At 51.4% G+C, this 21,733-nt stretch overlaps 1 protein-coding gene across 2 annotated transcripts in view; it reads right to left on the reverse strand.

The window, feature by feature from the left end:
* Positions 1 to 1,515: 1,515 nt before the first annotated feature.
* Positions 1,516 to 21,733, reverse strand: part of LOC134341913 (complement C1s subcomponent-like) — a 104,066-nt gene continuing 83,848 nt past the window's right edge. For both annotated transcript variants that reach the window (XM_063039843.1, XM_063039844.1), the window contains exon 11: positions 1,516 to 3,712. In XM_063039843.1, the coding sequence (XP_062895913.1) occupies positions 2,934 to 3,712 (779 nt within the window). In that variant the 3' untranslated portion in view covers positions 1,516 to 2,933. The remainder of the gene's footprint in view (positions 3,713 to 21,733) is intronic.

Consider the following 21,733-nt stretch of genomic DNA (forward strand, 5'->3'; position numbering starts at 1 on the left):
CAGGTGGATAGGGTAGTTAAGAAAGATTATGGGGTGTCAGCTTTCATAAGTCGAGGGATAGAGTTTAAGAGTCGCGATGTAACGATGCAGCTCTATAAAACTCTGGTCAGGCCACACTTGGAGTACTGTGTCCAGTTCTGGTCACCTCACTACAGGAAGGATGTGGAAGCATTGGAAAGGGTACAGATGAAATTTACCAGGATGCTGCCTGGTTTAGAGAGTATGCATTATGATCAGAGATGAAGGGAGCTAGGGCTTTACTCTTTGGAGAGAAGGAGGATGAGAGGAGACATGATAGAGGTGTACAAGATAATAAGAGGAATAGATAGAGAGGACAGCCAGCGCCTCTTCCCCAGGGCACCATTGCTCAATACAAGAGGACATGGCTTTAAGGTGAGGGGTGGGAAGTTCAAGGGGGATATTAGAGGAAGGTTTTTTACTCGGAGAGTGGTTGGTGCGTGGAATGCACTGCCTGAGTCAGTGGTGGAGGCAGATACACTAGTGAAGATTAAGAGACTACTAGACAGGTATATGGAGGAATCTAAGGCGGGGGCTTATATGGGAGGCACAACATTGTGGGTACCTGCTGAGTACCGCCAGCATTTGGGTGAATTGCTGGAAGATGGAGAATTCAATGTTGAGTGTTCGCGCCCGGGGGCCGGAGACTACCCGGACGGTCGATGAGGCGTTGCTCCTCCAACCTGATGCGGTAGAGGGGGCCATATCCGAATGGGAGCGGGAAGCAGAGTTGAAGTGGGTGGCGACCGGGAGATCCCGTCTGTTGTGGCGGACGGAGCGGAGGTGCTCGACAAAGCCGCCCCCCAATCTGCGTCGGGTCTCACCGACGTCGAGGAGACCGCACCGGGAGCACCGGATGCAATAGGGCGACCCCGGCAGACTGGCAGGTGACACTCACAACACGCGGGAGGAATTCAGCGGGTCGGGCAGCATCCGTGGAAAAGATCGGCCGACGTTTCGGGCCGGAACCCTTCGTCAGGACTGAAGAGGGACGGGGGCAGAGGCCCCTATAAAGAAGGTGGGAGCTGGGGTCGCTCCGTCCGCCACAACAGACAGGATCTCCCGGTAGCCACCCACTTCAACTCTGCTCCCCGCTCCCATTCAGATATCTCCATACATGGCCTCCTCTACTGTCATGATGAGGCTAAACTCAGGTTGGAGGAGCAAAACCTCATATACCGTCTGGGTAGTCTCCAGCCCCTTGGTCTCCAACTTCTGGTAATTCCCTCCCCCTCCCTTCCCCTATCCCTATGTCACTCTGCCCCCTCCCCCAGCTGCCTATCACCTCCCTCACAGTTCCACCTCCTTCTACTACCCATTGTGTTTTCCCCTATTCCTCCTTCACCTTTCCTGCCTATCCCCTCCCTGCCTCCCCTCCCCTCACCCCTTTCTCTTTCCCCTTACTGGTGTTTCACCTGGAACCTACCAGCCTTCTCCTTCCCACCCTCCCCCCACCTTCTTCATAGGGGCCTCTGCCCCCTTCCCCCTACCGTCCCGACGAAGGGTTCCGGCCCGAAACGTCGACCGATCGTTTCCACGGATGCTGCCCGACCTGCTGCGTTCCTCCAGCGTGCTGTGTGTGTTGCTTTGACCCCAGCACCTGCAGGGTATTTTGATTTTACGGCTCACAGGTGAAGTGTTGCCTCGCCTGGGAGGAGGGTTTGGGGCCCTGAATGGTGGCAAGAGAGGAGGTGTGGGGACAGGTGTAGCACTTGCGCTTACAGGGATAGGTGCCGGGTGGGAGATCCGTGGGGAGGGACGTGTGGACCGGGGAGTCGCGGAGGGACCGATCCCTGCGGAGAGGGGTGGAGAGGGAAAGATGTGCCTAGTGGTGGGATCCTGTTGAAGGTTGCGGAGGATAATGTGCTGGATCCGGAGGCTGGTGGGGTGGTAGGTGAGGACAAGGGGAACTCTGTCCCTGTTGTGGTGGCGGGAAGATGGGGTGAAGGCCAATGTGCGGGAAATTGAGGAGATGCGTGTGAGGGCATCATTGATGGCTGTAGAAGGGAAACCACGATCCTTAAAGAAAGAGGACATTTGAGATGTCCTGGAACGGAAAACCTCATCCTCGGAGCAGATGCGGCGGAGACGGAGGAACTGGGAATAGGGAATGGCATTTCTGCATGTGGCGGGGTGGGACGAGGTGTAGTCGAGGTAGTTATGAGAGTCAGTGGGTTTGTAGAAGACGTCAGTGCACAGTCTGTCTCCAGAGATGGAGACCGAGTGATCGAGAAAGGGGAGAAGAAGCGTCCGGGATGGACCCAGTGAACTTGAGAGCTGGGTGGAAGATAGAAGCAGAGTCGATGAAATTGACAAAGCTCCGCTAATTATTATTTTTCTTCACGATTACCTTGGTTTATTCGAGTTTGCATGCAATAGATTTTGTGGACAACAGACAGCAGACAATAGGTGCAGGAGTAGGCCATTCGGCCCTTCGAGCCAGCCCCGCCATTCACTGTGATCATGGCTGATCATACACAATCAGTATCCAGTTCCTGCCTTCTCCCCGTATCCCTTTAAGAGCTCTATCTAACTCTTTCTTGAAAGCATCCAGCGACTTGGCCTCCACTGTCTTCTGGGGCAGAGCAGGCCACATATCCACCACTCTCTGGGTGAAAAAGTTTTTCCTCAACTCCGTTCTAAATGGCCTACCCCTTATTCTCAAACTGTGGCCTCTGGTTCTGGACTCACCCATCAGGGAGAACATGCTTCCGGCCTCCAGCGTGTCCAATCCCTTAATAATCTTATATGTTTCAATCAGATCCCCTCTCATCCTTCTAAATTCCAGTGTGTACAAGGACTGTCTGATTTCATTTTATTGTGTGTGTGTGTGTGTGTGTGTGTGTGTGTGTGGGGGGGGGGTGGGGAGGGGGTGTGGTGGTGGGGTAGACATAAATTTCGCCGGGCCGTTCGCCCTACTCGTCGTCCTCCCACTGCCCGTTCTCCGCCATCACGTCCCGCATCCAGTCCGCGTACTTCCCCAGCTGAGTGTACACGCCGTAGCTCCCACACTGCAGGGGCCCGAAGGAGACGATCCCGCGGGCCACGCACCGGCCGCCGGAGCCCAGGAAGACGTAGGCCCCGCCGCTGTCTCCCTGGCAGGAGTCGGTGCCGGGCAGTCCGGCGCACACCATGTTCTCCGTGAAGACGGGGGCCTGGCCTGCGTAGTCGCCCCGCCGGCAGAGGTCCATGTCCACCACCGGGATCCGGGCCGAGAGGAGGTCGTAGGAGCGCCGGGAATTATTCTCCGTCCTGCCCCAGCCCGCGATCAGACCCAGGGTCCCGACCGAGGGTGCCTCGATCTCCCCAGGCCCGGGCAGGCAGAGCGGGGCCACGGTGGGGCCCAACTTCGCCCTCCTCTTCAGCTTCACCAGGGCCACGTCGTTGTCGTAGTTCGGGTATCCCAGGACCTGCTTGCGGTAGCCCGGGTGGAGAAATACCTTCTCGGCCTCCAGCTCCTGCCGCTCCTCCCGCCCCGCGGTCCTAAGGTTGGTGACCCCGGCGATGATCAGGGGCCGGAGCGCCGTCTCGACGACGTGGGCGGCGGTCAGCACCCACCCGTCGCTCAGCAGCGCCCCGCCGCCCGCCATGGAGGGCAGCCGCAGGCGGACCTGCCACGGGATCTGGCCCGGCCGTGCGAGGGAGCCGCCGAAGATGCGGCCCGTGCCCGAGAGGACGTGGCAGGCCCCGCAGACTGGGAGGGAGGGAGGGCGGGGGTTGTGGAAAATGATAGAGGGAACGGGAGTGGAAGAGGGCGTACGGTGAGGGGAGGCCACGATAGGGGAGGGAGACGGAAGGTAGGGAGGGAGGGAGGAGGTGAAGGGATCGGGAAGGGTTTGGGATGGAGGGAAAGGAAGGGGAGAGAGCGGGGGCCAGGGGAGCGTGACACAAAGGGAGGGGAGAGGAAGGGAGCGAGGAGGCGAAGGAAGGGGCCGGGACGGAGGGAAAGAGCAAAGGAGGGAGATGGTGGAGGGAAGGGAGTAGGTTGAGGGCGGCGAGAGAGGGCGAGTGGGTCGAGTGGAGAGGCAGCATTTTTTTTTGGGGGGGGCGGGTCGGATGAGAGAGAATGCACAGGAGGGAAATTGGGCGGCGAGGGGGGGTGGGAGGCGCGGCGCAGTGAGAGAGGGAGACGGAGGAGGAAGGCGAGGGAGAGGGGACGAGCGAGTGCGTGACAGCAGAGGAGAGCGGGGGCGGGAGAGCAGGGGTGAGAGATGGGGGGGAACGGAAGGGAGCGGGAGAGGAGGCGAGAGGGCGGGACGGGATGGATGGGGAGAGGGCGGGAGGGGAGAAGGGGAGAGGGCGGGAGGGGAGGGAAGCGGAGAGGGCGGGAGGGGAGAAGGGGAGAGGGCGGGAGGGGAGGGAAGGGGAGAGGGCGGGAGGGGAGAGAAGCGGAGAGGGCGGGAGGGGAGGGAAGGGGAGAGGGCGGGAGGGGAGAAGGGGAGAGGGCGGGAGGGGAGAAGGGGAGAGGGCGGGAGGGGAGAGAAGGGGAGAGGGCGGGAGGGGAGAAGGGGAGAGGGCGGGAGGGGAGAAGGGGAGAGGGCGGGAGGGGAGAGAAGGGGAGAGGGCGGGAGGGGAGGGAAGGGGAGAGGGCAGGAGGAGAGAAGGGGAGAGGGCGGGAGGGGACGGAAGGGTAGAGGGCGGGAGGGGAGAAGGGGAGAGGGCGGGAGGGGAGATGGGGAGAGGGCGGGAGGGGAGAAGGGGAGAGGGCGGGAGGGGAGAGAAGGGGAGAGGGCGGGAGGGGAGAAGGGGAGAGGGCGGGAGGGGAGAAGGGGAGAGGGCGGGAGGGGAGAGAAGGGGAGAGGGCGGGAGGGGAGGGAAGGGGAGAGGGCAGGAGGAGAGAAGGGGAGAGGGCGGGAGGGGACGGAAGGGTAGAGGGCGGGAGGGGAGAAGGGGAGAGGGCGGGAGGGGAGATGGGGAGAGGGCGGGAGGGGAGAGAAGGAGAGGGCGGGAGGGGAGGGAAGGGGAGAGGGCAGGAGGAGAGAAGGGGAGAGGGCGGGAGGGGATGGAAGGGTAGAGGGCGGGAGGGGAGAAGGGGAGAGGACGGGAGGGGAGATGGGGAGAGGGCGGGAGGGGACGGAAGGGGAGAGGGCGGGAGGGGAGGGAAGGGTAGAGTGCGGGAGGGGAGAAGGGGAGAGGGCGGGAGGGAGCGGAAGGGGACGGAAGCGGGAGGGAGGGCAGGAGCGAGAGATGGGGGAGACGGCGGGTGTACAGATAGCGACAGGGGTGAGGAGGGAGGGGAAAGTCCGGGAGAGGGGAGTGAGGGAGGGGATTGGAAAGGAACGGCGGCGGGGGGAAGATGCAGCTCGGGGAGGGGGAGGGAGGGAGCGGATTGGAAAGGAGCGGGGGTGGGGGGAGGTGCAGCACCGGGGGCGGGGGGAGGCAAAGGGAGAGCGCCCACGCGTGGGATGAAAGGAGAGAGGGAAAGGGGAGAGCGCGGCGGAGGCAAACGGGAGGGAATCGGGACGGGGCGCGGGGAAAGGGAGGGCGGCAGAAGAGGGGGAAGGAGGGAACAGAGTGGAGGAGAGAGAGAAAGCAAGGATGAGGAGAGAGCGTGGACGACAGAGGAAAATCGGGTGACGGTGGAGAGAAGAGTTAGGGGAGAGGAGAGAGAGAGGGAGCGGGTAAGGAGCGAGGAAGAAATGGCGGGGATTGAGGGAGAGCAATAGGATATGTGGAGGGAGGGACGAATTGAGGGGCGGAATGCAGGAGCGGAGGGGAAGGGAGGGGCAGGATTAGGAAGACGTGGAGGGTGGGAGAGGGGGGAGAGGAATGGGTGAATTGGGGCAAGGAAAGGCGTGGCGGGGTAATGGTGGTGGGACAGGGGGAAAGGGGGATGATAGAGGGAGGGAGGGAGAGTGGGAGGGGGTTTAGGCAGAGAGAGAGAGAGGTAGAAACAGTCAGAACACAAACTCATCCTAACCGAGTAACGCACGGGAGATTGTCGACAGGAATCGATAGGGGGGAATTTCGCAGACATTGTCCCCAGAGTCGGCGGGAAGGGCAGCGCCGAAAAATAGTGATACAAGATAGGAGAATGGGGGGAAAAAATTAAAGGGGTGAGTATTTCGACACAGTGATTGGGTAGTGTTGATGTTCAGGGTGTTACACGGTCAGTGATTGGGTAGTGTTGATGTTCAGGGTGTTACACGGTCAGTGATTGGGTAGTGTTGATGTTCAGGGTGTTACACAGTGAGTGATTGGGTAGTGTTGATGTTCAGGGTGTTACACGGTCAGTGATTGGGTAGTGTTGATGTTCAGGGTGTTACACGGTCAGTGATTGGGTAGTGTTGATGTTCAGGGTGTTACACGGTCAGTGATTGGGTAGTGTTGATGTTCAGGGTGTTACACGGTCAGTGATTGGGTAGTGTTGATGTTCAGGGTGTTACACGGTGAGTGATTGGGTAGTGTTGATAGTCAGGGTGTTACACGGTCAGTGATTGGGTAGTGTTGATGTTCAGGGTGTTACACGGTGAGTGATTGGGTAGTGTTGATGTTCAGGGTGTTACACGGTCAGTGATTGGGTAGTGTTGATGTTCAGGGTGTTACACGGTCAGTGATTGGGTAGTGTTGATGTTCAGGGTGTTACACGGTCAGTGATTGGGTAGTGTTGATGTTCAGGGTGTTACACAGTCAGTGATTGGTTAGTGTTGATGTTCAGGGTGTTACACTGTCAGTGATTGGGTAGTGTTGATGTTCAGGGTATTACACGGTGAGTGATTGGGTAGTGTTGATGTTCAGGGTGTTACACGGTCAGTGATTGGGTAGTGTTGATGTTCAGGGTGTTACACGGTGAGTGATTGGGTAGTGTTGATGGTCAGGGTGTTACACGGTGAGTGATTGGGTAGTGTTGATGTTCAGGGTGTTACACGGTCAGTGATTGGGTAGTGTTGATGTTCAGGGTGTTACACGGTCAGTGATTGGGTAGTGTTGATGTTCAGGGTGTTACACGGTCAGTGATTGGGTAGTGTTGATGTTCAGGGTGTTACACGGTGAGTGATTGGGTAGTGTTGATAGTCAGGGTGTTACACTGTCAGTGATTGGGTAGTGTTGATGGTCAGGGTGTTACACGGTGAGTGATTGGGTAGTGTTGATGTTCAGGGTGTTACACGGTCAGTGATTGGGTAGTGTTGATATTCAGGGTGTTACACGGTGAGTGATTGGGTAGTGTCGATGTTCAGGGTGTTACACGGTCAGTGATTGGGTAGTGTTGATGTTCAGGGTGTTACACGGTCAGTGATTGGGTAGTGTTGATGTTCAGGGTGTTACCCGGTCAGTGATTGGGTAGTGTCGATGTTCAGGGTGTTACACGGTCAGTGATTGGGTAGTGTCGATGTTCAGGGTGTTACCCGGTCAGTGATTGGGTAGTGTCGATGTTCAGGGTGTTACATGATCAGTGATTGGGTAGTGTCGATGTTCAGGGTGTTACACGGTCAGTGATTGGGTAGTGTTGATGTTCAGGGTGTTACACGGTCAGTGATTGGGTAGTGTTGATGTTCAGGGTGTTACACGGTCAGTGATTGGGTAGTGTTGATGTTCAGGGTGTTACACGGTGAGTGATTGGGTAGTGTTGATAGTCAGGGTGTTACACTGTCAGTGATTGGGTAGTGTTGATGTTCAGGGTGTTACACGGTCAGTGATTGGGTAGTGTTGATGTTCAGGGTGTTACACGGTCAGTGATTGGGTAGTGTTGATGTTCAGGGTGTTACACGGTGAGTGATTGGGTAGTGTCGATGTTCAGGGTGTTACACGGTCAGTGATTGGGTAGTGTTGATGTTCAGGGTGTTACACGGTCAGTGATTGGGTAGTGTTGATGTTCAGGGTGTTACCCGGTCAGTGATTGGGTAGTGTCGATGTTCAGGGTGTTACACGGTCAGTGATTGGGTAGTGTCGATGTTCAGGCTGTTACCCGGTCAGTGATTGGGTAGTGTCGATGTTCAGGGTGTTACATGATCAGTGATTGGGTAGTGTCGATGTTCAGGGTGTTACCCGGTCAGTGATTGGGTAGTGTCGATGTTCAGGGTGTTACACGGTCAGTGATTGGGTAGTGTCGATGTTCAGGGTGTTACACGGTGAGTGATTGGGTGGTGTTGATGTTCAGGATGTTACACGGTCAGTGATTGGGTAGTGTTGATGTTCAGGGTGTTACACGGTGAGTGATTGGGTAGTGCGGATGTTCAGGGTATTACACGGTCAGTGATTGGGTAGTGTTGATATTCAGGGTGTTACACGGTCAGTGATTGGGTAGTGTTGATGTTCAGGGTGTTACACGATGAGTGATTGGGTAGTGTTGATGTTCAGGGTGTTACACAGTGAGTGATTGGGTAGTGTCGATGTTCAGGGTGTTACACGGTGAGTGATTGGGTAGTGTTGATGTTCAGGGTGTTACACGGTCAGTGATTGGGTAGTGTCGATATTCAGGGTGTTACACGGTGAGTGATTGGGTAGTGTTGATGTTCAGGGTGTTACACGGTCAGTGATTGGGTAGTGTTGATATTCAGGGTGTTACACGGTCAGTGATTGGGTAGTGTTGATGTTCAGGGTGTTACACAGTGAGTGATTGGGTAGTGTCGATGTTCAGGGTGTTACACGGTGAGTGATTGGGTGGTGTTGATATTCAGGGTGTTACACGGTGAGTGATTGGGTAGTGTTGATATTCAGGGTGTTACACAGTCAGTGATTGGGTAGTGTTGATAGTCAGGGTGTTACACAGTGAGTGATTGGGTAGTGTTGATATTCAGGGTGTTACACTGTCAGTGATTGGGTAGTGTTGATGTTCAGGGTATTACACGGTGAGTGATTGGGTAGTGTTGATGTTCAGGGTGTTACACAGTGAGTGATTGGGTAGTGTTGATGGTCAGGGTGTTACACGGTGAGTGATTGGGTAGTGTTGATGTTCAGGGTATTACACGGTGAGTGATTGGGTAGTGTTGATGTTCAGGGTGTTACACAGTGAGTGATTGGGTAGTGTTGATGGTCAGGGTGTTACACGGTGAGTGATTGGGTAGTGTTGATGTTCAGGGTATTACACGGTGAGTGATTGGGTAGTGTTGATGTTCAGGGTGTTACACGGTGAGTGATTGGGTAGTGTTGATGTTCAGGGTGTTACACGGTCATTGATTGGGTAGTGTTGATGTTCAGGGTGTTACACGGTCAGTGATTGGGTAGTGTTGATGTTTAGGGTGTTACACGGTGAGTGATTGGGTAGTGTTGATGTTCAGGGTATTACACGGTGAGTGATTGGGTAGTGTTGATGTTTAGGGTGTTACACGGTGAGTGATTGGGTAGTGTTGATGTTCAGGGTGTTACACGGTCAGTGATTGGGTAGTGTTGATGTTCAGGGTGTTACACGGTGAGTGATTGGGTAGTGTTGATGTTCAGGGTGTTACACGGTCAGTGATTGGGTAGTGTTGATGTTCAGGGTGTTACACGGTGAGTGATTGGGTAGTGTTGATGTTCAGGGTGTTACACAGTGAGTGATTGGGTAGTGTTGATGTTCAGGGTGTAACACGGTGAGTGATTGGGTAGTGTTGATGTTCAGGGTGTTACACGGTCAGTGATTGGGTAGTGTTGATGTTCAGGGTGTTACACGGTGAGTGATTGGGTAGTGTTGATGTTCAGGGTGTTACACAGTGAGTGATTGGGTAGTGTTGATGTTCAGGGTGTTACACGGTGAGTGATTGGGTAGTGTTGATGTTCAGGGTGTTACACGGTCAGTGATTGGGTAGTGTTGATGTTCAGGGTGTTACACGGTGAGTGATTGGGTAGTGTCGATGTTCAGGGTGTTACACGGTCAGTGATTGGTTAGTGTTGATGTTCAGGGTGTTACACGGTCAGTGATTGGGTAGTGTTGATGTTCAGGGTGTTACACGGTGAGTGATTGGTTATTGTTGATGTTCAGGGTGTTACACGGTCAGTGATTGGGTGGTGTTGATGTTCAGGGTGTTACACGGTCAGTGATTGGGTAGTGTTGATATTCAGGGTGTTACACGGTGAGTGATTGGGTAGTGTTGATGTTCAGGGTGTTACACGGTCAGTGATTGGGTAGTGTTGATGTTCAGGGTGTTACACGGTCAGTGATTGGGTAGTGTTGATGTTCAGGGTGTTACACGGTCAGTGATTGGGTAGTGTTGATGTTCAGGGTGTTACACGGTCAGTGATTGGGTAGTGTTGATGTTCAGGGTGTTACACGGTGAGTGATTGGGTAGTGTTGATAGTCAGGGTGTTACACTGTCAGTGATTGGGTAGTGTTGATGTTCAGGGTGTTACACGGTCAGTGATTGGGTAGTGTTGATGTTCAGGGTGTTACACGGTCAGTGATTGGGTAGTGTCGATATTCAGGGTGTTATACGGTCAGTGATTGGGTAGTGTTGATGTTCAGGGTGTTACACGGTCAGTGATTGGGTAGTGTCGATGTTCAGGGTGTTACACGGTCAGTGATTGGGTAGTGTCGATGTTCAGGGTGTTACACGGTCAGTGATTGGGTAGTGTTGATGTTCAGGGTGTTACACGGTCAGTGATTGGGTAGTGTTGATGTTCAGGGTGTTACCCGGTCAGTGATTGGGTAGTGTCGATGTTCAGGGTGTTACGCGGTCAGTGATTGGGTAGTGTCGATGTTCAGGGTGTTACCCGGTCAGTGATTGGGTAGTGTCGATGTTCAGGGTGTTACATGATCAGTGATTGGGTAGTGTCGATGTTCAGGGTGTTACACGGTCAGTGATTGGGTAGTGTTGATGTTCAGGGTGTTACACGGTCAGTGATTGGGTAGTGTTGATGTTCAGGGTGTTACACGGTCAGTGATTGGGTAGTGTTGATGTTCAGGGTGTTACACGGTGAGTGATTGGGTAGTGTTGATAGTCAGGGATACACTGTCAGTGATTGGGTAGTGTTGATGTTCAGGGTGTTACACGGTCAGTGATTGGGTAGTGTTGATGTTCAGGGTGTTACACGGTCAGTGATTGGGTAGTGTTGATATTCAGGGTGTTACACGCTGAGTGATTGGGTAGTGTCGATGTTCAGGGTGTTACACGGTCAGTGATTGGGTAGTGTTGATGTTCAGGGTGTTACACGGTCAGTGATTGGGTAGTGTTGATGTTCAGGGTGTTACCCGGTCAGTGATTGGGTAGTGTCGATGTTCAGGGTGTTACACGGTCAGTGATTGGGTAGTGTCGATGTTCAGGGTGTTACACGGTCAGTGATTGGGTAGTGTCGATGTTCAGGGTGTTACATGATCAGTGATTGGGTAGTGTCGATGTTCAGGGTGTTACCCGGTCAGTGATTGGGTAGTGTCGATGTTCAGGGTGTTACGCGGTCAGTGATTGGGTAGTGTTGATGTTCAGGGTGTTACACGGTGAGTGATTGGGTGGTGTTGATGTTCAGGGTGTTACACGGTCAGTGATTGGGTAGTGTTGATGTTCAGGGTGTTACACGGTGAGTGATTGGGTAGTGCGGATGTTCAGGGTATTACACGGTCAGTGATTGGGTAGTGTTGATATTCAGGGTGTTACACGGTCAGTGATTGGGTAGTGTTGATGTTCAGGGTGTTACACGGTGAGTGATTGGGTAGTGTTGATGTTCAGGGTGTTACACAGTGAGTGATTGGGTAGTGTCGATGTTCAGGGTGTTACACGGTGAGTGATTGGGTAGTGTTGATGTTCAGGGTGTTACACGGTCAGTGATTGGGTAGTGTTGATATTCAGGGTGTTACACGGTGAGTGATTGGGTAGTGTTGATGTTCAGGGTGTTACACGGTCAGTGATTGGGTAGTGTTGATATTCAGGGTGTTACACGGTCACTGATTGGGTAGTGTTGATGTTCAGGGTGTTACACAGTGAGTGATAGGGTAGTGTCGATGTTCAGGGTGTTACACGGTGAGTGATTGGGTGGTGTTGATATTCAGGGTGTTACACGGTGAGTGATTGGGTAGTGTTGATGTTCAGGGTGTTACACAGTCAGTGATTGGTTAGTGTTGATGTTCAGGGTGTTACACTGTCAGTGATTGGGTAGTGTTGATGTTCAGGGTATTACACGGTGAGTGATTGGGTAGTGTTGATGTTCAGGGTGTTACACGGTCAGTGATTGGGTAGTGTTGATGTTCAGGGTGTTACACAGTGAGTGATTGGGTAGTGTTGATGGTCAGGGTGTTACACGGTGAGTGATTGGGTAGTGTTGATGTTCAGGGTGTTACACGGTCAGTGATTGGGTAGTGTTGATGTTCAGGGTGTTACACGGTCAGTGATTGGGTAGTGTTGATGTTCAGGGTGTTACACGGTGAGTGATTGGGTAGTGTTGATAGTCAGGGTGTTAAACTGTCAGTGATTGGGTAGTGTTGATGTTCAGGGTGTTACACGGTCAGTGATTGGGTAGTGTTGATGTTCAGGGTGTTACACGGTCAGTGATTGGGTAGTGTTGATATTCAGGGTGTTACACGGTGAGTGATTGGGTAGTGTCGATGTTCAGGGTGTTACACGGTCAGTGATTGGGTAGTGTTGATGTTCAGGGTGTTACACGGTCAGTGATTGGGTAGTGTTGATGTTCAGGGTGTTACCCGGTCAGTGATTGGGTAGTGTCGATGTTCAGGGTGTTACTCGGTCAGTGATTGGATAGTGTCGATGTTCAGGGTGTTACCCGGTCAGTGATTGGGTAGTGTCGATGTTCAGGGTGTTACATGATCAGTGATTGGGTAGTGTCGATGTTCAGGGTGTTACACGGTCAGTGATTGGGTAGTGTTGATGTTCAGGGTGTTACACGGTCAGTGATTGGGCAGTGTTGATGTTCAGGGTGTTACACGGTCAGTGATTGGGTAGTGTTGATGTTCAGGGTGTTACACGGTGAGTGATTGGGTAGTGTTGATAGTCAGGGTGTTACACTGTCAGTGATTGGGTAGTGTTGATGTTCAGGGTGTTACACGGTCAGTGATTGGGTAGTGTTGATGTTCAGGGTGTTACACGGTCAGTGATTGGGTAGTGTTGATATTCAGGGTGTTACACGGTGAGTGATTGGGTAGTGTCGATGTTCAGGGTGTTACACGGTCAGTGATTGGGTAGTGTTGATGTTCAGGGTGTTACACGGTCAGTGATTGGGTAGTGTTGATGTTCAGGGTGTTACCCGGTCAGTGATTGGGTAGTGTCGATGTTCAGGTTGTTACACGGTCAGTGATTGGGTAGTGTCGATGTTCAGGGTGTTACCCGGTCAGTGATTGGGTAGTGTCGATGTTCAGGGTGTTACATGATCAGTGATTGGGTAGTGTCGATGTTCAGGGTGTTACCCGGTCAGTGATTGGGTAGTGTCGATGTTCAGGGTGTTACACGGTCAGTGATTGGGTAGTGTTGATGTTCAGGGTGTAACACGGTGAGTGATTGGGTGGTGTTGATGTTCAGGGTGTTACACGGTCAGTGATTGGGTAGTGTTGATGTTCAGGGTGTTACACGGTGAGTGATTGGGTAGTGCGGATGTTCAGGGTATTACACTGTCAGTGATTGGGTAGTGTTGATATTCAGGGTGTTACACGGTCAGTGATTGGGTAGTGTTGATGTTCAGGGTGTTACACGGTGAGTGATTGGGTAGTGTTGATGTTCAGGGTGTTACACAGTGAGTGATTGGGTAGTGTCGATGTTCAGGGTGTTACACGGTGAGTGATTGGGTAGTGTTGATGTTCAGGGTGTTACACGGTCAGTGATTGGGTAGTGTTGATATTCAGGGTGTTACACGGTGAGTGATTGGGTAGTGTTGATGTTCAGCGTGTTACACGGCCAGTGATTGGGTAGTGTTGATATTCAGGGTGTTACACGGTCAGTGATTGGGTAGTGTTGATATTCAGGGTGTTACACGGTGAGTGATTGGGTAGTGTCGATGTTCAGGGTGTTACACGGTCAGTGATTGGGTAGTGTTGATGTTCAGGGTGTTACACGGTCAGTGATTGGGTAGTGTTGATGTTCAGGGTGTTACCCGGTCAGTGATTGGGTAGTGTCGATGTTCAGGGTGTTACACGGTCAGTGATTGGGTAGTGTCGATGTTCAGGGTGTTACCCGGTCAGTGATTGGGTAGTGTCGATGTTCAGGGTGTTACACGATCAGTGATTGGGTAGTGTCGATGTTCAGGGTGTTACACGGTCAGTGATTGGGTAGTGTTGATGTTCAGGGTGTTACACGGTCAGTGATTGGGCAGTGTCGATGTTCAGGGTGTTACACGGTCAGTGATTGGGTAGTGTTGATGTTCAGGGTGTTACACGGTGAGTGATTGGGTAGTGTTGATAGTCAGGGTGTTACACTGTCAGTGATTGGGTAGTGTCGATGTTCAGGGTGTTACATGATCAGTGATTGGGTAGTGTCGATGTTCAGGGTGTTACCCGGTCAGTGATTGGGTAGTGTCGATGTTCAGGGTGTTACACGGTCAGTGATTGGGTAGTGTTGATGTTCAGGGTGTAACACGGTGAGTGATTGGGTGGTGTTGATGTTCAGGGTGTTACACGGTCAGTGATTGGGTAGTGTTGATGTTCAGGGTGTTACACGGTGAGTGATTGGGTAGTGCGGATGTTCAGGGTATTACACGGTCAGTGATTGGGTAGTGTTGATATTCAGGGTGTTAAACGGTCAGTGATTGGGTAGTGTTGATGTTCAGGGTGTTACACGGTGAGTGATTGGGTAGTGTTGATGTTCAGGGTGTTACACAGTGAGTGATTGGGTAGTGTCGATGTTCAGGGTGTTACACGATGAGTGATTGGGTAGTGTTGATGTTCAGGGTGTTACACGGTCAGTGATTGGGTAGTGTTGATATTCAGGGTGTTACACGGTGAGTGATTGGGTAGTGTTGATGTTCAGCGTGTTACACGGCCAGTGATTGGGTAGTGTTGATATTCAGGGTGTTACACGGCAGTGATTGGGTAGTGTTGATGTTCAGGGTGTTACACAGTGAGTGATTGGGTAGTGTCGATGTTCAGGGTGTTACACGGTGAGTGATTGGGTGGTGTTGATATTCAGGGTGTTACACGGTGAGTGATTGGGTAGTGTTGATATTCAGGGTGTTACACAGTCAGTGATTGGGTAGTGTTGATAGTCAGGGTGTTACACAGTGAGTGATTGGGTAGTATTGATATTCAGGGTGTTACACGGTGAGTGATTGGGTAGTGTTGATGTTCAGGGTGTTACACAGTCAGTGATTGGTTAGTGTTGATGTTCAGGGTGTTACACTGTCAGTGATTGGGTAGTGTTGATGTTCAGGGTATTACACGGTGAGTGATTGGGTAGTGTTGATGTTCAGGGTGTTACACAGTGAGTGATTGGGTAGTGTTGATGGTCAGGGTGTTACACGGTGAGTGATTGGGTAGTGTTGATGTTCAGGGTGTTACACGGTCAGTGATTGGGTAGTGTTGATATTCAGGGTGTTACACGGTCAGTGATTGGGTAGTGTTGATGTTCAGGGTGTTACACAGTGAGTGATTGGGTAGTGTCGATGTTCAGGGTGTTACACGGTGAGTGATTGGGTGGTGTTGATATTCAGGGTGTTACACGGTGAGTGATTGGGTAGTGTTGATATTCAGGGTGTTACACAGTCAGTGATTGGGTAGTGTTGATAGTCAGGGTGTTACACAGTGAGTGATTGGGTAGTGTTGATATTCAGGGTGTTACACTGTCAGTGATTGGGTAGTGTTGATGTTCAGGGTATTACACGGTGAGTGATTGGGTAGTGTTGATGTTCAGGGTGTTACACAGTGAGTGATTGGGTAGTGTTGATGGTCAGGGTGTTACACGGTGAGTGATTGGGTAGTGTTGATGTTCAGGGTATTACACGGTGAGTGATTGGGTAGTGTTGATGTTCAGGGTGTTACACAGTGAGTGATTGGGTAGTGTTGATGGTCAGGGTGTTACACGGTGAGTGATTGGGTAGTGTTGATGTTCAGGGTATTACACGGTGAGTGATTGGGTAGTGTTGATGTTCAGGGTGTTACACGGTGAGTGATTGGGTAGTGTTGATGTTCAGGGTGTTACACGGTCATTGATTGGGTAGTGTTGATGTTCAGGGTGTTACACGGTCAGTGATTGGGTAGTGTTGATGTTTAGGGTGTTACACGGTGAGTGATTGGGTAGTGTTGATGTTCAGGGTGTTACACGGTGAGTGATTGGGTAGTGTTGATGTTCAGGGTGTTACACGGTGAGTGATTGGGTAGTGTTGATGTTCAGGGTGTTACACGGTCAGTGATTGGGTAGTGTTGATGTTCAGGGTGTTACACGGTGAGTGATTGGGTAGTGTTGATGTTCAGGGTGTTACACGGTCAGTGATTGGGTAGTGTTGATGTTCAGGGTGTTACACGGTGAGTGATTGGGTAGTGTTGATGTTCAGGGTGTTACACAGTGAGTGATTGGGTAGTGTTGATGTTCAGGGTGTAACACGGTGAGTGATTGGGTAGTGTTGATGTTCAGGGTGTTACACGGTCAGTGATTGGGTAGTGTTGATGTTCAGGGTGTTACACGGTGAGTGATTGGGTAGTGTTGATGTTCAGGGTGTTACACAGTGAGTGATTGGGTAGTGTTGATGTTCAGGGTGTTACACGGTGAGTGATTGGGTAGTGTTGATGTTCAGGGTGTTACACGGTCAGTGATTGGGTAGTGTTGATGTTCAGGGTGTTACACGGTGAGTGATTGGGTAGTGTCGATGTTCAGGGTGTTACACGGTCAGTGATTGGTTAGTGTTGATGTTCAGGGTGTTACACGGTCAGTGATTGGGTAGTGTTGATGTTCAGGGTGTTACACGGTGAGTGATTGGTTATTGTTGATGTTCAGGGTGTTACACGGTCAGTGATTGGGTGGTGTTGATGTTCAGGGTGTTACACGGTCAGTGATTGGGTAGTGTTGATGTTCAGGGTGTTACACGGTCAGTGATTGGGTAGTGTTGATGTTCAGGGTGTTACACGGTGAGTGATTGGGTAGTGTTGATGTTCAGGGTGTTACACGGTCAGTGATTGGGTAGTGTTGATGTTCAGGGTGTTACACGGTCAGTGATTGGGTAGTGTTGATGTTCAGGGTGTTACACGGTCAGTGATTGGGTAGTGTTGATGTTCAGGGTGTTACACGGTCAGTGATTGGGTAGTGTTGATGTTCAGGGTGTTACACGGTGAGTGATTGGGTAGTGTTGATAGTCAGGGTGTTACACTGTCAGTGATTGGGTAGTGTTGATGTTCAGGGTGTTACACGGTCAGTGATTGGGTAGTGTTGATGTTCAGGGTGTTACACGGTCAGTGATTGGGTAGTGTCGATATTCAGGGTGTTACACGGTCAGTGATTGGGTAGTGTCGATGTTCAGGGTGTTACACGGTCAGTGATTGGGTAGTGTTGATGTTCAGGGTGTTACACGGTCAGTGATTGGGTAGTGTTGATGTTCAGGGTGTTACACGGTCAGTGATTGGGTAGTGTCGATGTTCAGGGTGTTACGCGGTCAGTGATTGGGTAGTGTCGATGTTCAGGGTGTTACCCGGTCAGTGATTGGGTAGTGTCGATGTTCAGGGTGTTACATGATCAGTGATTGGGTAGTGTCGATGTTCAGGGTGTTACACGGTCAGTGATTGGGTAGTGTTGATGTTCAGGGTGTTACACGGTCAGTGATTGGGTAGTGTTGATGTTCAGGGTGTTACACGGTCAGTGATTGGGTAGTGTTGATGTTCAGGGTGTTACACGGTGAGTGATTGGGTAGTGTTGATAGTCAGGGATACACTGTCAGTGATTGGGTAGTGTTGATGTTCAGGGTGTTACACGGTCAGTGATTGGGTAGTGTTGATGTTCAGGGTGTTACACGGTCAGTGATTGGGTAGTGTTGATGTTCAGGGTGTTACACGCTGAGTGATTGGGTAGTGTCGATGTTCAGGGTGTTACACGGTCAGTGATTGGGTAGTGTTGATGTTCAGGGTGTTACACGGTCAGTGATTGGGTAGTGTTGATGTTCAGGGTGTTACACGGTCAGTGATTGGGTAGTGTCGATGTTCAGGGTGTTACACGGTCAGTGATTGGGTAGTGTCGATGTTCAGGGTGTTACACGGTCAGTGATTGGGTAGTGTCGATGTTCAGGGTGTTACATGATCAGTGATTGGGTAGTGTCGATGTTCAGGGTGTTACCCGGTCAGTGATTGGGTAGTGTCGATGTTCAGGGTGTTACACGGTCAGTGATTGGGTAGTGTTGATGTTCAGGGTGTTACACGGTGAGTGATTGGGTGGTGTTGATGTTCAGGGTGTTACACGGTCAGTGATTGGGTAGTGTTGATGTTCAGGGTGTTACACGGTGAGTGATTGGGTAGTGCGGATGTTCAGGGTATTACACGGTCAGTGATTGGGTAGTGTTGATATTCAGGGTGTTACACGGTCAGTGATTGGGTAGTGTTGATGTTCAGGGTGTTACACGGTGAGTGATTGGGTAGTGTTGATGTTCAGGGTGTTACACAGTGAGTGATTGGGTAGTGTCGATGTTCAGGGTGTTACACGGTGAGTGATTGGGTAGTGTTGATGTTCAGGGTGTTACACGGTCAGTGATTGGGTAGTGTTGATATTCAGGGTGTTACACGGTGAGTGATTGGGTAGTGTTGATGTTCAGGGTGTTACACGGTCAGTGATTGGGTAGTGTTGATATTCAGGGTGTTACACGGTCACTGATTGGGTAGTGTTGATGTTCAGGGTGTTACACAGTGAGTGATAGGGTAGTGTCGATGTTCAGGGTGTTACACGGTGAGTGATTGGGTGGTGTTGATATTCAGGGTGTTACACGGTGAGTGATTGGGTAGTGTTGATGTTCAGGGTGTTACACAGTCAGTGATTGGTTAGTGTTGATGTTCAGGGTGTTACACTGTCAGTGATTGGGTAGTGTTGATGTTCAGGGTGTTACACGGTGAGTGATTGGGTAGTGTTGATGTTCAGGGTGTTACACGGTCAGTGATTGGGTAGTGTTGATGTTCAGGGTGTTACACAGTGAGTGATTGGGTAGTGTTGATGGTCAGGGTGTTACACGGTGAGTGATTGGGTAGTGTTGATGTTCAGGGTGTTACACGGTCAGTGATTGGGTAGTGTTGATGTTCAGGGTGTTACACGGTCAGTGATTGGGTAGTGTTGATGTTCAGGGTGTTACACGGTGAGTGATTGGGTAGTGTTGATAGTCAGGGTGTTACACTGTCAGTGATTGGGTAGTGTTGATGTTCAGGGTGTTACACGGTCAGTGATTGGGTAGTGTTGATGTTCAGGGTGTTACACGGTCAGTGATTGGGTAGTGTTGATGTTCAGGGTGTTACACGGTGAGTGATTGGGTAGTGTCGATGTTCAGGGTGTTACACGGTCAGTGATTGGGTAGTGTTGATGTTCAGGGTGTTACACGGTCAGTGATTGGGTAGTGTTGATGTTCAGGGTGTTACACGGTCAGTGATTGGGTAGTGTCGATGTTCAGGGTGTTACACGGTCAGTGATTGGATAGTGTCGATGTTCAGGGTGTTACCCGGTCAGTGATTGGCTAGTGTCGATGTTCAGGGTGTTACATGATCAGTGATTGGGTAGTGTCGATGTTCAGGGTGTTACACGGTCAGTGATTGGGTAGTGTTGATGTTCAGGGTGTTACACGGTCAGTGATTGGGTAGTGTTGATGTTCAGGGTGTTACACGGTCAGTGATTGGGTAGTGTTGATGTTCAGGGTGTTACACGGTGAGTGATTGGGTAGTGTTGATAGTCAGGGTGTTACACTGTCAGTGATTGGGTAGTGTTGATGTTCAGGGTGTTACACGGTCAGTGATTGGGTAGTGTTGATGTTCAGGGTGTTACACGGTCAGTGATTGGGTAGTGTTGATGTTCAGGGTGTTACACGGTGAGTGATTGGGTAGTGTTGATGTTCAGGGTGTTACACGGTCAGTGATTGGGTAGTGTTGATGTTCAGGGTGTTACACGGTCAGTGATTGGGTAGTGTTGATGTTCAGGGTGTTACCCGGTCAGTGATTGGGTAGTGTCGATGTTCAGGGTGTTACACGGTCAGTGATTGGGTAGTGTCGATGTTCAGGGTGTTACCCGGTCAGTGATTGGGTAGTGTCGATGTTCAGGGTGTTACATGATCAGTGATTGGGTAGTGTCGATGTTCAGGGTGTTACCCGGTCAGTGATTGGGTAGTGTCGATGTTCAGGGTGTTACACGGTCAGTGATTGGGTAGTGTTGATGTTCAGGGTGTTACACGGTGAGTGATTGGGTGGTGTTGATGTTCAGGGTGTTACACGGTCAGTGATTGGGTAGTGTTGATGGTCAGGGTGTTACACGGTGAGTGATTGGGTAGTGCGGATGTTCAGGGTATTACACGGTCAGTGATTGGGTAGTGTTGATATTCAGGGTGTTACACGGTCAGTGATTGGGTAGTGTTGATGTTCAGGGTGTTACACGGTGAGTGATTGGGTAGTGTTGATGTTCAGGGTGTTACACAGTGAGTGATTGGGTAGTGTCGATGTTCAGGGTGTTACACGGTGAGTGATTGGGTAGTGTTGATGTTCAGGGTGTTACACGGTCAGTGATTGGGTAGTGTTGATATTCAGGGTGTTACACGGTGAGTGATTGGGTAGTGTTGATGTTCAGGGTGTTACACGGCCAGTGATTGGGTAGTGTTGATATTCAGGGTGTTACACGGTCAGTGATTGGGTAGTGTTGATGTTCAGGGTGTTACACGGTGAGTGATTGGGTAGTGTCGATGTTCAGGGTGTTACACGGTCAGTGATTGGGTAGTGTTGATGTTCAGGGTGTTACACGGTCAGTGATTGGGTAGTGTTGATGTTCAGGGTGTTACACGGTCAGTGATTGGGTAGTGTTGATGTTCAGGGTGTTACACGGTCAGTGATTGGGTAGTGTCGATGTTCAGGGTGTTACACGGTCAGTGATTGGGTAGTGTCGATGTTCAGGGTGTTACACGATCAGTGATTGGGTAGTGTCGATGTTCAGGGTGTTACACGGTCAGTGATTGGGTAGTGTTGATGTTCAGGGTGTTACACGGTCAGTGATTGGGTAGTGTTGATGTTCAGGGTGTTACACGGTCAGTGATTGGGTAGTGTTGATGTTCAGGGTGTTACACGGTGAGTGATTGGGTAGTGTTGATAGTCAGGGTGTTACACTGTCAGTGATTGGGTAGTGTCGATGTTCAGGGTGTTACATGATCAGTGATTGGGTAGTGTCGATGTTCAGGGTGTTACACGGTCAGTGATTGGGTAGTGTCGATGTTCAGGGTGTTACACGGTCAGTGATTGGGTAGTGTTGATGTTCAGGGTGTAACACGGTGAGTGATTGGGTGGTGTTGATGTTCAGGGTGTTACACGGTCAGTGATTGGGTAGTGTTGATGTTCAGGGTGTTACACGGTGAGTGATTGGGTAGTGCGGATGTTCAGGGTGTTACACGGTCAGTGATTGGGTAGTGTTGATATTCAGGGTGTTACACGGTCAGTGATTGGGTAGTGTTGATGTTCAGGGTGTTACACGGTGAGTGATTGGGTAGTGTTGATGTTCAGGGTGTTACACAGTGAGTGATTGGGTAGTGTCGATGTTCAGGGTGTTACACGGTGAGTGATTGGGTAGTGTTGATGTTCAGGGTGTTACACGGTCAGTGATTGGGTAGTGTTGATGTTCAGGGTGTTACACGGTGAGTGATTGGGTAGTGTTGATGTTCAGGGTGTTACACGGCCAGTGATTGGGTAGTGTTGATATTCAGGGTGTTACACGGCAGTGATTGG

The sequence above is a fragment of the Mobula hypostoma genome, unplaced genomic scaffold (assembly GCF_963921235.1).
Source record: "Mobula hypostoma unplaced genomic scaffold, sMobHyp1.1 scaffold_172, whole genome shotgun sequence".
NCBI lineage: Eukaryota > Metazoa > Chordata > Chondrichthyes > Myliobatiformes > Myliobatidae > Mobula > Mobula hypostoma.